Raw genomic sequence first — 15,382 nt, forward strand, 5'->3', positions numbered from 1 at the left:
AATTAAATTTCCTTCATATATCTTTTAGATCACCATGTCAACTTTTAAGTATCAGATGTCTAGAATCTCAATACCTCACAGGGATACCTCTCCTCACCCGCTGCCTCTCAACTAAATATAAAGACACAGATCAGTATACTTTTTGAGATTTTCTTAAGATCCCTCCAAACTGGAGGTGTCTTTGGGATTTTCAGTATTTGCCCTGGAAGATAATGTGAGGAAAACAAGTTATTTTTTTATTTTAGTATCCAAACCAGTTATGACTACTTTGTCATGTAAACCACTGTGAATAAAACACAAGATAGAATGTGGTCTATCTTCCCTTCCTGTGAAAGCTTTTCAGGAGAACTAGTGCTCTGCATTAAGTGAACCCTTGCTAAAGAAAGAAGATTTACCTAATAGTAGGTCTCCTAATAAGAAGGAAAAATCCTTAAGCTCTAGATTGAAGTCCTAGTGCTGTCAAGGATGAAATCGAGTATATCTTTTGTTTTTCCTCATATGGGCTTAAAAACAGCCTAGGACAAAATGGTCATGGTTGAACTCAGCATAGTGCCAGAAGGAAATGGAGATTCAGACAGAATACTTCTTACAGAAAACTAGGGTAAATGTCTTGTGACAGAAGAACCACGCAAAGTATAGGAAGGAAGAACGTATTTTAATGGTTGAGACCATTCTGAGGTGACTATGAAAGCAAGAACTATTACAAAAAATAACTGTTAATGCACATTCTATGCTTGGTAGTCTTTCATACAGTAATTCTTTTATTACCATTTACATCTCTTAACACCTAGCACAGTATTCTGAAGGTGCCAAGCGTAAATTGTATGTAACTGAGTAGAAAGAGCACATATTCATATTGCCAGAAGAGCTGCAGAATGTGGAAAATGGCAAAGTCCTTAAACATGAAGAGCCAAAATGTGCTGAAAACAATGTCCATTTGCATAATCAGTGTCAAAATATAAGCCCATATTGTTATACAGTAAGAGAATGGTTACAATGCCTGCAGTTGCTGTACAGAGGATTCCATAGAGAGAGAATCTTGAGTAATATATAACTTTACTTTCCATTCTTAAATGTCTTTCAAAATAGTCGGTGCTCACGAACTGTGATGTACTGACAGTCCTGGGGTCAGTCTATTGCAAATGAACGGGGACACTGATGTTTTTCCCTTGATAATGAAGATAGGAGTTTGGGTCCAAGATTTGTTGAGAATGTCCACTGTGTTGAATTTGCCACCAGGGAACCAGTTAGTGAATCAGTACCAAATAAAAACAGTTGGTTCATTCTTGAGCCATGTCTATAAAAACTGAAATCAATTTGATTGTGCACATGATGAATTCTAAAAAGTTCCAGTTTTGTGTGCAAAGTGGATTTTACCAACATCTTAAAATCCTTTAGAAATGTGCTGCTGCTTAGTGAAAAAAAAATGCCACCATTTCTTTAATTAGAGGATAAGGTGTGTTTTGAAAAAATAAAGCATCTTAAGTCTTCGTTTTGTAGGCCAACAGTAACAAAGGTCCTGATGTAGCTGGTAGAGAAAGGTGAAAACTCATTTACTGCCTGAAAAATAGAAGAAATGTTACTTTTTTAAAGCAGTGGAAAAATAAAACAGGTAATATTTATGTTCTAAATATACAAGATATCATTCTTTTTATTTAGCCTAATTTTTCAAATGACAAAGAGAAGTTCTCAGATGGACATTATGGATAAGGCACTATATATTCCCAATCATGGAAGGCTACTTTTTGACTTTCAAGAATTAGCCAGATAAAGAGTGGTAGCTAATTAAACCACTTTTTGCCATCCCTTCAGGCCACCTTTCATTTAAAGGTGTTTACACTATTGCTTTCGAAAGAACTATTGGCTTAATCTGTGATCCATGGAGTAAAACCATATGTTAACTCCACCATCTTTATTCCCTCTTGTATGTCCATCTTAGTTTTTCAACTGTTTACAAATCTATCCAAAGACCTAACTTTTATAATATTCAAAACTGATGCTCATTAAAGGAAATTTCTATCTTCCATGATTTTTCTAGAACTAGTAATCTGCAAAGAAAATTTTTCTTCTCTTACAAAGAAATAGTTTTATAAAAAGCAGTAACTTTTTCTTGTAACAACATCATGTCAAAGCAAAACTAACATACTTGCTGACGAAGACACTCTGAAAGCTTTCACTTATTCACCTTAACTTAGGCATGTATGGACTGAAGAAATTTGACATTCAGGGCTTGTTAAACACTGATGAAATTTATCATGTAATTGTGCTAGAGAATACAGAAAACAAATTATAACTACAACCTTTTGAAAAGTATACTTTCCCACTAGAACAAGTTTTTGCAGTAACTTATTAGATAAATTGTCATATGAATATCTTTGTCTAATCATAACTTATTTTTTACAGTGTTAATGATAGGTCTTAAGGTGATGCAATATGTCCTCTATTCTAATGTGAATGTATGTAGGCAAAGTTATCTAGTCTACTTCCTAGTGAATAAATAATGGCTAAAATGATCAGAACAAGATTCAGCTGCTTTCCTAGACACAGGCTGTGAATCTCACACAAAAATATTGAACAGAAAATTCCACTGTACATTTTTTTTTTTAGCAATCAATTTGACTGATTCACATATTAAAGATGAACAATTCTGCACTGTTATAATGTTCTGGAATGTCTCCAGAAGAGAGAATGAATGCTAAATAGTCCCTGACTATTGGGAACTCATGAAATTTTATTAGGGATTAACTGTGATAATACATGAAAACTGTTTAGCAAGAATTAGCAAAAAATTTTTTCCAAGATTATTCTTGGTACAAAGTAAAAAGCTCCATAGTTATGGATAGCAACTCCAGAATTTCTATATAAGACATCTTGGGGTCAACAGTCTGATTTGAAGTTGTGACTTTCCAAGTAAGCATATTGCTTTTACTGAGGTTGTATTTTGTTGTTCTGAAGAGCTTGGGAAGAGAGGCTGGTGGAAACATTTGGGGAAGTAGAAGAAACATAGGGGGAAATGGAAAATTCTCCCTTAGAGGCCATACCAATGCCACCCATGATGATTAAAGGCTTCCATTAGGGGAGATAGGATCAGGCTTTCATTCCTGTTTATGAACAAGGGGGCATGGGCACTGATACCTAAAACACAGAGGTCTGAACTACTACATTTTTCTAAAACTCAAATATTGCCCACATTTAAGAGAGTTTTCCTTTAAACTGAATAATTTAGTTTTGTTGTGTTGAACATGATCCTTTCATATTCTCTTGTACTGTTATATTCAAAGTCAAATCATACAATTTAATCATATATTGGGGCTTCCACAAAACATTTGGGGTGTACACCCTAATTTTAGACCAGCATGTCTATATGCAGGAATTCTGTTTTTATATTAACAAGTTTTGTTCATTTTACTTCAGTGTTCTTTTAACAGCATATTTTTCTTCTATCTCTATTGTTTTGTAATGAGTTTTTAGTTTGTTTACTAATTTCTAGCTTAAGTTTTTTTCCCCCTTTCCCCTTGCATAACCTTCTCTAGGCAGTGATATATTAATTATCTTTTATTTCTTTATAATTAGTGAGAATCAGAATAAAGCTATATTCATACTAGCTTTTCAAAGGTGATAATTTCATCTTTTATTTCATTCCTCCCAGAACTTAAGATGTAATGTAGTGATCTGCTTGCTATTCACAGGCCACATTTACTTGTCCAGTCTTTGTTTTTGTTCTAATTTAGACATCCCAAAACTTGGAGGGTATATTAAAAATGATAGTAGTCTAGACAAGTCTAGAAATGGTCACAGCCTAATTTGTAACTCCTCTTTAGTAAAATGAAAACATATGAAAACTAATATTACTGAAGCACTATATAAATTTCTTGGTATACTTACTTATTTTACTCTCTTTGATCTGCATGCACAGTATGAAATCATAAAAGCAACAAACATCACCACACCAACACTGAGTAAGATAATTTCTACCAGGCCAAGGAGGTTTATTTTTCCAGTCACTTGTTTTCTGAACTTTTCTGCCTTCTCATCACCAATGGTACCAGTCTGTAATCAGATTAATAATTAGCATTATAGGAGTAGATCAGTGGAGCAAAATACTTGAAACCTTCCACTTACTTATTACTCTTTTCTCCAAACACTTGCATAGGTGTTAGTCATCTGTATCTTTAAGACAAGCCAATAGAATTCACCTTGCATGTCAAGGGCAGCAATAAATACCAAGGTAGTATACTTACAGAGTGAAATATAATCCCCTTCCCTTTGAATTATGTTGTAATAATCCCCTTCCCTTTGAATATGTTATATAGTGCTATTGAACATACTAAGCTTCATTGATCTTCCAAATGGCCTTATTAACATATTCCACAATTTTCTAATAGATGTTTCCTATTGACAGATGAAGTGGCAAAGGTCAACAGTTCTGATCCCTCTCAAGTTTTATGTTCTGCATTTTCTAATTCTAGGGCTAATAAATTCCACGGTTTACACTACAAATATCTCATCAGGCAATAGGATAGATGGCCTGTACCTACTCTAACCGGGTCTTTACAAGCTTGGTTGATTTTATTAACACTGTAATATTCGCAGAGTCTTGAGTTATTTGGAGTTACATGTACATATGACTTCTCCTGAAACAAGCACTATGACAAGAAAAAGTGCTTAAAAGATAAATTTTGAAAATAAGCAAAATGACAGAAAATGCTTTGACTTTTTAAAAGAAAAACACTGAAAACTAACACAAACTTGGTATTTCTGTGTGGTTGGGTTTTTTCAAATAGGTAGAATATATATAGTACTCATCTATATGGGTAAGAAAACATACACAATTTCAAATACTATACATACATTTTCAGTTTTGAGACACCAAAAACTTTTTTTATATACATGGAAGTTTACTGCTTTTAATGACAGAGATTAAAAAATACTAACCTCATTAAGCCAAAGAACAGGCACAATATAGTTTCGCTTCAGATTCTTTAATGCTCTGTAATACATACATAAAAAATAATTATGAAAACACATATATGACAGAAATTTCAATAAGTACTAATGTAAATATATGTTCAGAAATTAGCTGCTTTTGCAACTTGGTTAAGTTCCTTGATTTTTTTTTCCCTATAATAAATCATTTAAATGTTAATGTGACTGTTTCTCAGACAGATTTCACTCTTAAAAAACTTTCTAATACCTATTTCTAATTAGACTGACTTTTTCTAAGCACAGATTTTCCCTTTCCTCAATGGGAAAGTGAAATAGGAATTCCAAAAACTGGTCATAGAAATATTTGGACAGCTTACAAAATGAGAGATAGCACCAAACACTCAAAACACTCCAAAATATGTATAGTTATCATTTCAATAAACACTGGATATAATTCTAAATTACAAATGAAAATCATCATATGCATTTAATAATGATTTAATGACCTTAATTAAGCCAAAGAGAAGTTGAAAATTTGTATTCTTTCCACTTACTTTAATAGACTAACTCACATTCTTACAAGAAAATACTAAAAATCAGGTAACCATAAACTTGTTCAAGAGACTCACTCAATTTTTCTTGCTGGCTTGACCAATATGTTGACTTGCAGCCGTTTTGCAAATCGTAAAGTGAATCCAGTTATCTACAAAGAGAACAAACTAGTTATTAACTTTAAAAAAATCCCCAATTTTTATTGTTATATAGAAATTAAGATGAAATTCTACTACTTGAAACTTGTGAAATTAATTTTGACATGTTAAGTATATTACATATTACACTGCATATTATAAGAATCACATGTGTACATGCAGGTAAGCATGGGTATGCCTGTGCAAGCACACACAATTTCCTCACCCAAACAGATGTCAAGGTTTTAGTTAGATGTGTGGTATCTACCAAAAATGGTTTTGGGTAATGAACAAAATACTGCAGTGCTGAGCTGATCATATAGATTCCTGAACTCTGCATCATCAAATGTATATTTACTCAGAATCAATGTATCATCAGTTTATTTATAGTACTACCTTTCTCATTATTTAAACTGACACATGACCACTAAAATTTTGATATTTAACTTTTTTATTGATTTTTCTTCACACTAACTATAATAGATCTTGCCCCCAGCGCACATATATCCATAAAAATCTTTTAATTCCTCATAATACACACTATTTCCTCAGGCAAGCAATATTTATAGTTACAAATTTATTTTTAAAGATTTATTTTAGAGAAAAAGAGAGAAGAGGGTATGAGTAGAGAGGGACAGGGGCAGAGAATCTTCAAGCAGACTCTCCACTGAGCATGAGGCAGGTTTGATCTCAGGACCCATGAAATTATAACCTGAGCCAAAAGCAAGTGGGGGGGCACCTGGGTGGCTCAGTGGGTTAAAGCCTCTGCTTTTGACTCAAGTCATGATCTTAGGGTTCTGGGATCGAGCCCCGCCTCAGGCTCTCTGCTCGGCGGGGAGCCTGCTTCCCTTCCTCTCTCTCTGCTTACTTGTGATCTCTCTCTGTCAGATAAATAAATAAAAATCTTTAAAAAAAAAAAAAGAGGCTTAACTGACTGAGCCACCCAGGTGTCCCATAAACTGCTGTTTTATGCTTATCTAATATTTACTGTTTTAAGCCAATTAGAAACTTTCTCATCGATATTCCTGACTTACGAACCACTGAATAGGCCTATAAAGTTCCATACACTGAAAAACTAACGTTTAATGACTTTGGCATTTTATAAGCAACAATAGAAAGAAATCAATGTAATTTTCACTGAAATGAAAATAATAATTTATCAAGATTGTGATTCAATAAATGTGATTAACAAGAAGGAGAGAATTTATTTTTTCTTTCAGTTTAATCAATAATATATTTGCTTACAGGTTCAACATCTAAGTATGTGCTGTGTTCATCTTCATTTGGACTTAAGCCTTCAATAGGTTCTCCAATATCAGGACTCGCATGTAGAAAATGAGGAAGTGAAATGTATACAGGCTTTCCTGAAAACAAATTTTAAAAAATAATTGGGGATAAATCATTTCCCTCATTTCACATACCACTCAGAAAATATTTCCTTAAAAATAAAACTTTTTAAATAAAAGAAGGCATAGCTGGGCTTAAACACTGACTGGGGAATAAAGGTTGGGAGGAAATGATATGACCTGATCACTACTGTACAGAAATAAAATACAAATCTCTTCATCATCCTAAGCAGTTAATGTCCAATGTCTACTGTTCTTCCTTAGGTGTTAATTTTCAGTATGTTAAGTTTATCTGCTAAGCACAAAATTTCAAGCATTATGTTCTTGTTTCAGGCAGTGATATATCTGTGAACTGAAAATTAATTTAAGAGGTTTTCTTTCTTCATTCACATTAATCCCAGTACAAGGAGGTAAGCTAAATAAGACAGACTCCAAATTGCATTTAAGTCAATTCTTGTTTCAAAGACATACTGAAAACATATTTTTATTAACCAATTTCTTGGGAAGAAAAAGCTAGAAAAATGGAAGATGGATAAGTTGGGATGCTCAGAGGAGTCTAGGAATTATTTTTATCTTATCATCTATCTGAAAAGACACAGGAATGGTTACAAACCAATATCCAATCAGTACTTAATATCAAAAATATACAATGATGTGAAGTGTGTAAACCTGGTGATTCACATACCTGTACCCCAGGGGATAAAAAATATATGTTTATAAAAAATAAAAATTATTTAAAAATATACAGTGAATTTATAGGGAAAAAAAACACCATGTAACCCATTTTAAAAAATGGGCTAAGGACCTAAATAGGTATTTTCCAAAGCAGCAGAGAAAATAATAATGCCACCTAATAATAACTAAGTGGGACCTGAAAAACAAAACTGGGACCTGAAAAACAAAACAAAATCAAAACAACACTTTTCTACCACCACATTTACTTCCTGGCCTTATTGCTTTCTTGCTTTGATTTTAAATTTTTGGTGGAAAGGGATCTTGAGTAAAGGTTGCATTTTAAAGAATACTGCAAATTGTATCATGGACTGTGCTACTGAGAACATTTACTCACCTTCTTTGCATTTGCCAATGTCTAGCACACCATATGATGTACAATTTTTTGAGATAACTTTTTCTGTGCAGAAACAATGGTTATCTGGATTTTGAACTGGAGATGCAAAGGCCATGGATGGAAGAACAAATCTATAGACAGGGATTCCTTTCAGATTAATGTCAGCTCCAAATACAGCGTAGATTGACCTAAACACAGATAAGAAAGAGATTTATTCGAGGAAACTGAACTACATTCTGGAGATTTTTTTTCTTTTATTTTTAGATTTCTATTCTTGCTTTAATTTAGAGAAACTGCATTGGATACTCTTGTCAGAATTTTAAATTCTCACTTATTTCACAGGAAAAAAAATCTTGGGAAACTGCAATGCACACCAAGACATACTACCTGAGTATGAACTATTTTTACCTTTATGCTCAAAAGTTTCCAAGAGCAATTTTTGCTGTGAACTACCATGGGAATTTATATGGAAGACTTTCCTCACAGTTCATTTCCTCTATAGATTAAATATTCATATGACTTCCCTCAAATCTTTTATTTGTGCCCAGGTTAAATGAAATACAATGAAAATTTTTTTCTTTCAAAACTCAGTCCTGGAGAGGAAGACCAAGTACACACTGCGGCATGTGCATGTGAGTTCTTGATATACCTATCTCATTATTTCCTAAGTGATTGCTTCAGGTACCGAGTACTCACCAACATCAAGACAATGTGCTGGGACTCAATACATATTCGAATCCCCAAGTAACCCTATGTAAAGAAACACTGCTCTCTTCAATGTCACAGGTAAGGAAAATATTGAGATATTTCAAATGTTTTCCCATCATCTAGACTTTAGGAACAGGGCTAAGACTCAACTGGCCCAGGCTCCAGTGCTTTGGTGATATCTGCTGGGAGCCACCCATTTTAAGAGGCTGGAGTAGCAGAGCAAGTGACCATTGTTCTGTATTAATGGCATCCCCTTCTCTGGACATCATTAGAAAGATGGGCATGACCTTCTAGATGGGACTGTTATTGAATATAGTCTAGTGTAGTCAATAAATAAATAAGGAAAAATAGGTCTTAAAAATTGAGAAAAATAATTTGTATAATGTATATGATCCATCTGCAACTGTCAATTTTTATAAAAGTTATTAAGCACATTATGAATATTTGTTTATTCTGAATAAAGCAGGAAAAAATTTCCCTATGTGTACTTTTTTCCCCCAGATAATATCATTATTAAGTGTGAGCTTGAGGTCTGTGTTTTGTCACTTGGGGAAAAACGTTTTGACTTCCAGAACTGCATTGTTGTCTTTGTATTACCTGCAAATGTCAGAGGAAAAGAAACGCAATACTCGTGTCTTCTCAACAAAAGGTGGAAATGAGGCTGCATCTGTTTAAAAATCAAACCAGTGAAAAGGGATTAGATGTAACATGTATTCTAGAAAAATCCTGTGATCTCTATGCCAGTATGATCAATAGAAATATAAGGCAACCTGTATATGTAATTTTTAAATTCTTCAGTAGCCACATATTTTTTAGCAAGTAAAAAGAAACAGGTATATTTGATTTAACCCAGCATATCTCAAATGCCATCATTTCAGCATGTAATTGATACAAAAATTAACAAAATACAATGTGTATATTTACAGCACATTTCAATTCATAATTCCACTAAGCCCATTTCTTAATTTCATACCTTAATAGCAACATGTGCTTAGCAGTTACCCTATTCAATAAGTCTATATACTATATATACTCTTTGGTATTTAATTTCATATTAAATCTTCCCACTCCTTAAAAATGAAAGTTTACAAAAATAATGGCAAAATCACATGTTAAAATTGTGATTGCGTTTGTTTTTGAAATCCCTCACCCCATCAGTAGGTGGCACTTTTCTTACTATGAAGTTCCCTTAGAACTTCTGTTAGATTTATGTTGTTCTTTAGGGAGTGATACACTAGTCTGTCCTAATGGCTGGTTAATATTTTTAAAAAATCATTTATTAAAATTCACTAACCAAAATTTCTTCCCCACGCTTGGAAAACATACCTATCACACACCTGGTACATGAAGAAATAACTGGATAACTCCTGCATTTGCTTCTCCAGTTAGTTTCACTAAAATGAGCCATACCACTGAATGTGTTTGTTGAAAACAGGAAGACCCCTTCTTCAATTATGCATTCTGGGTTCTTTTTCTGGTTAAATGCCTCAGCCTTGTGATCTTGTTACATTTCACTTACACTCTTGTAATAAGTGAAATATAATAGAAGATCTCAGTGAACTTGATTCCGGCATTGAGAGAACTGGATCTTCAAGGATGGCTTGAACTCTCCAGATAGGTCACTCAATGGACATTGTCTACGACTGCCTTCCCAACACTGTGACCATTAAAGGAAAAGGAAAAAGCTCCAGGAAACAGAAGGCTTCAGATTGGGGATAGAGGGATGGGTTATCCTGGTAATGGGTATTAAGGAGGGCTGGTATAGCAAGGAGCACTGGGTGTCATATGCAAACAATGAATCATGGAACACTCCATCAAAAACTAACGATGTACTGTATGGTGACTAATATAAAAAATAATTTAAAAAGCTCCAAGACTCATCATCTGAAACATCATTGAAGATTATGCCACAACTCTTCTTAATTACCAGGGAAATAACTTACAGGATGCTGACTTTTTTTTTAAAGTTCAGATGTATATCAATATTTTCATTTTATGTCTCTTCTTACTTACTGGAGAAGGCAGAGGAGGCACTTTTAAATAATCATAACCTTTTCTGTTTTGTCAGTCTCTTTTCTCCAGTGCTATAAACCAAGAATCTCTCTCAGAGATCACATCAGAGTCCCCTGCCCTGTCCAATCTACCTCTGATCCTGTTTGTTTTCCTTCTATTTTCTTCTTAGATACCTTTAACTTTATGCTTGATGCTCATATATTTATTTTTGTGTGTGTGATTAATGAATCCTTTACCTCTCCTTTTAAAACTTACCTTTGGATAGAATTTAATTGCTTGTTTTTTTTTTTCTTAAACCCATAAAGAATCCTTTAGTATACAGGAGCAGTACAATGTATTTCTCTGTATCTAAGGTCTGAAGTATTATGCTTCTGTAATTACGGAAGTGAGTAGCATTAGAACACTTGACAATTTATTTGCAGAAATGCTTTACTTAGGGATTTCCTGAAATTCGGTACAAAGCAAACTCAACAAGGTTTTGCTGTTCTTTTTCTATAAGATAGTGGCAACAAAATTAAACAGATGGGTGAAACCCAACAGTACCTTTGGAAGAGTAAATATTCCCTGTGTTTCCTTTTTATTCTGTACCCTTTACATAACTTTGTATTTAACTGTCTTCATCTTTATTATGTATTTTTTCCTACAAGGTACAGCCTCACCAACTTTGGAAACCTCATGCTTCTGTCTCAGCTTCTGCATTGCTGGGAGCTCTCCTCATCTCAAGTTTTAATTACCTCATGGTATTTGATTCCCATTTGCTTTTTAAAACCTTAATTTTTTAACTAATAGGTCTACCTGCACTTTGCCTTCGCTTTTCTTCAAGGAGAGTAAGCAGCCAGATCTAACCCTGCTGTAAAATTTAAGTTCATACTACTTTTCCCCACTTCTAATTTAGAATGTTCATTTTGCACATGTTTTTCATGGAGAGTACACCTCTAACCTTAAGTTTTTGTTCTCCCCGCCCCCCCACCCCGCCCCGCACTCTGACCACTTTATTCAAAAGAGATGGCTGTCTTGAGACTTCATGGATTCTACCTAAGCTTGAAATCCCATTTTGAAATCTGTTTTACCTTTTGTAATTATCTTTATTTTAAAAGTTCTGTCAATTTTAAATTATCTGTACATTACTTATAAAATATGTGAATAGTAACTCTGCTCTAAGTTTTTTTTTTTTTAACCCTTTACTTCTTTGCCAGGAAGGTGGCTCATGAAGTTGAGCTTTTATAAAGCAAATGCTTCCCTAGTCTTGCAGGAAAGGCTAGTCCCTCAGAGATAATCCTCCAAAATCCCATCACATTAGACAGACATTTACTAAGCCTATGTAACAATAGAGACTGAATTGCATGGTTCTAAAGATAGGTAAATGCATATCCTTAACTTTCAGAACACTGTAGGTACAGGGGTGGAATTTGTGCGATAGAGGGAGGTTCATTGTATTACCACGAAACAAATGCCCTTACCTGTACCATTAATCATGTCACAATAACTTGGCCAATAGGAGAGATTCCTGAGCAATAAAAAGAAAGGAAATCAACAAACATTCTCTCTTTACAGCACGTTTCTCACATTACTTTATCTATTATGATTTGGTACTTCTGCTAAAATAATAAAGATTAGATGTGTGACAAAAGCCAAGTTGAAGAATTGTTCTAAACCACTGAGCCCATGTTTTGTCTGAAGGATCCCTTAAGTGGCCAGATTATATATTAAAAATTGCCAAATGCTAATTCAAAACAACTTAGAGAACATTTCTGAAGAAAGAAAATGGAGAAATACATCTGAAATTTAGACCTCTACCTAGGGGAGAAATTTTTTTTCACCCCATTGGGAGAAATGGACGAATTGGTAATATTTTAAGTGTTCAAAATAAATAGGAGAAAAATAAGTGGTTAACTGATGTAAGCTCAGTCTGAGGGAGAAGAGGGGTGTGGGGAGAAGGAAAGAAAAGCAGATGTTGAAGAAAGAGAAGAGACTGGAAACCTGCAGATCATCAATTTATACTTTTCACCCTTTTAACGCTTGCAGAAGCTGGCATTCAAGTAGGACGGAGCTAATTCCTACCCTGGTGTCTACGCAAGATATATATATATATATATATATATATATATATATATATATATATGTATCTGGAAGCACTACAAACAACAGTAGTAATAGTTTCTCTGTATCTTCAGTCACTTTTTGGTGATGGAAAACCTTTTTCCCACTGTTAACGTATCATCCAGTGACATGTCAAGGCAAGCTGTTGCTTTTTTTTTTTTTTAAACAGAATAAGTGGACAGTCATGCTCAGTCTTGCCAGGATCTTGTCATAATCTCAAAATGCTGTGGAATTCTCACTCTGATTAGAAGCACTTAGCAACTCTCCTCAAAATGTCTCTGTAATATTGAAATGGCAGAAATGCTCATGTTCCCCAATATACAGTGATGCTATTTCCCCCAAAATAAGCATTTAGAAGTGTTTTTCTTCCACTAGACTTTTCTACAGAAAGATGTACTACCTTAGTGAATATTTAATGGCTGTATGCAATTTTTAGATAGACAGTGTGAGGCAGTGGTTACTTATATTAATAAAAACATTTCATCTCTTTCAATTCTGACTACTGTATTCTTTACCAGGAAATAACTGAGCTAAAGCACATTTATTAACTTTGATTAGAAAAGGACTCTCTTCCCTGACACTTACTGAAAATCTTCCTATTTTTTACACATAGGATAAATTATGTATACTCCAGATGAACAGTCAGGAGTTAGGGGGGAAAAAAGCAAATCATGACTATATGAATTTATCTCATTCTATTACTCCTTCAAAGGAGGCACAGTCTTTATTTTCAAGTTTAATATGCCCATTTTAGAACTGCATTTGAAATACTAATTCCGTTTTTGCACTAATAAAGGCTTAAAAATGCTGATTTGCCAATACAGAAAATTATTTCAAGAAATTTTTGAAGGGAAAAGTCATGAAAACATTTGCATGAATTCACTAAGTTTTCATCTTTATAGACCCAGGCAGTCATGCCGTGACATGAACAATTTTTATTTGATAGGCTTCATAGAAGTGTAACACACCCTGCACACTGTTTTTCTAGCTGCTAGTTGTTGGCTTATGTATTGATTTTCATCCCTTCCTTTGCAGTCACAAACTGTAGACCCATCCTGCGGCAAAGATGGAAATAGTCCCTTTGGATTTCTTTACATAAGAGAACCTGTGCATGAGGGTAAACCAAATTCTCAACTGGGACTGATTTTCAGCAGCTACGCGTGGGTGTGACCAGCTGTCATAACTAAAGGGTTAATACCAGGCAGAACAAACTTTCCAAGGCTGAGATACAGGCAGGTCTGGACCACAGTTGGTGCCTGTGCCTTGTTGAACGAAGACCACACCTGCCTCCCCGTACACACACTTCCGCTGGATACTTACTCACCTTTTACCTTTGTAAGTGTCAATTATGGCAACTTGGCTTATGTTGTCTTTCCCAGTGAAAACCGTATACACGCCATCTGCAGTGTTGTTGTACTGAAAAGATAGATACAAGAAGAAATCACTTCTAGGACAAGCCATATTTTCCAAGTTTTAAAATATGTAACTCGCTTTTGCGTTTTTCCAGATTCTGGTGGTTTGTGATTACATGGCTGGAAATACATATGCAATGAAGGTTTAACATTATTGGTCTCAAACATTTTAAAAAGATTGCATATAAAAGGCACCTAGAAATAAGTGCTCGAGGTTGAGACAAAGGAAGGAAAACCTGTAGCAGAAGCTGACATGATCCAAATTGTAGTGCTCTTTGTCCTAGCTAAGCCGGTAAGGTAATTTTACCTTATTATACTGAGGTGAGGAGGATATTAAAAAATACCTATGAGACTATTATACTGAGGTGAGGGGATATTAAAAAATACCTATGAGAACAAGGACAGACTTCTAGAGGTATTCCAAATGTCATGGTCTTTTCTTTCTTTCTAAATGCTATGATCTTTAATAAGTGGATACTAAAAATTAGGCCTACAAAATTAAAACAGAATTAGCCAAGGAAAGAGTTATGAGTTTTTGAGTTTTTAAAAAAAGAAAAGATACTAGCTGAATCTCTGGTCCTTTTAAGGCTTTCTACATTCATATTTATTGACCTATAGCCTTGCAATCCTGAACACTAAAACTAAACAACAACAAATTGGAGAATATAACTAATACTACGTATAGTGCCAAATAAGCCACAGTCAAAATTCCAATTCGATAGTTAGCTTGTCCTGTTTATAATTTAAAACCTTAAGCTATAAGTAAGTGCATTGCCAGGTTCGCTCCTTCTGAAATCTGCTGTTATTTCATGACAAGCACATTAAAATAGGACATTGCTGATTCATCCGTCTCATTGCGTGCAAACTTAAATTTATATTAACACAAATCTGTAAGAGGTCTGAAGGAGGAATGATAAGATGAATCCATTTAACACAAATAAAAATATGATTATTAAACTTGATTTTTTGAGAAGGGAAATCAAAACTGAAAATAGAATTCAAAGCCTTATTTTGTATTTTACGACCTACTTTAGACAAATTGTGAATTTCTCCAAGAGTGGAAAAGTAATTAAATCTCAGCTTCTTCATTTTAAATTTAATTGTTAAATTTAGATGAAT

At 34.1% G+C, this 15,382-nt stretch overlaps 1 protein-coding gene across 4 annotated transcripts in view; it reads right to left on the reverse strand.

The window, feature by feature from the left end:
* Positions 1–636: 636 nt before the first annotated feature.
* The window catches only part of CD36 (CD36 molecule), an 81,244-nt gene continuing 66,498 nt past the window's right edge, over positions 637–15,382 (reverse strand). For all 4 annotated transcript variants that reach the window (XM_032304638.1, XM_032304636.1, XM_032304640.1 and 1 more), the window contains exons 7-15: positions 14,176–14,267; positions 12,212–12,258; positions 9,336–9,405; positions 8,031–8,218; positions 6,861–6,979; positions 5,556–5,629; positions 4,936–4,990; positions 3,886–4,050; positions 637–1,560 (exon numbers count right to left, since the gene is read on the reverse strand). In XM_032304638.1, the coding sequence (XP_032160529.1) occupies positions 3,886–4,050; positions 4,936–4,990; positions 5,556–5,629; positions 6,861–6,979; positions 8,031–8,218; positions 9,336–9,405; positions 12,212–12,258; positions 14,176–14,267 (810 nt within the window). In that variant the 3' untranslated portion in view covers positions 637–1,560. The remainder of the gene's footprint in view (positions 1,561–3,885; positions 4,051–4,935; positions 4,991–5,555; positions 5,630–6,860; positions 6,980–8,030; positions 8,219–9,335; positions 9,406–12,211; positions 12,259–14,175; positions 14,268–15,382) is intronic.

The sequence above is a fragment of the Mustela erminea genome, chromosome 11, assembly GCF_009829155.1.
Source record: "Mustela erminea isolate mMusErm1 chromosome 11, mMusErm1.Pri, whole genome shotgun sequence".
NCBI lineage: Eukaryota > Metazoa > Chordata > Mammalia > Carnivora > Mustelidae > Mustela > Mustela erminea.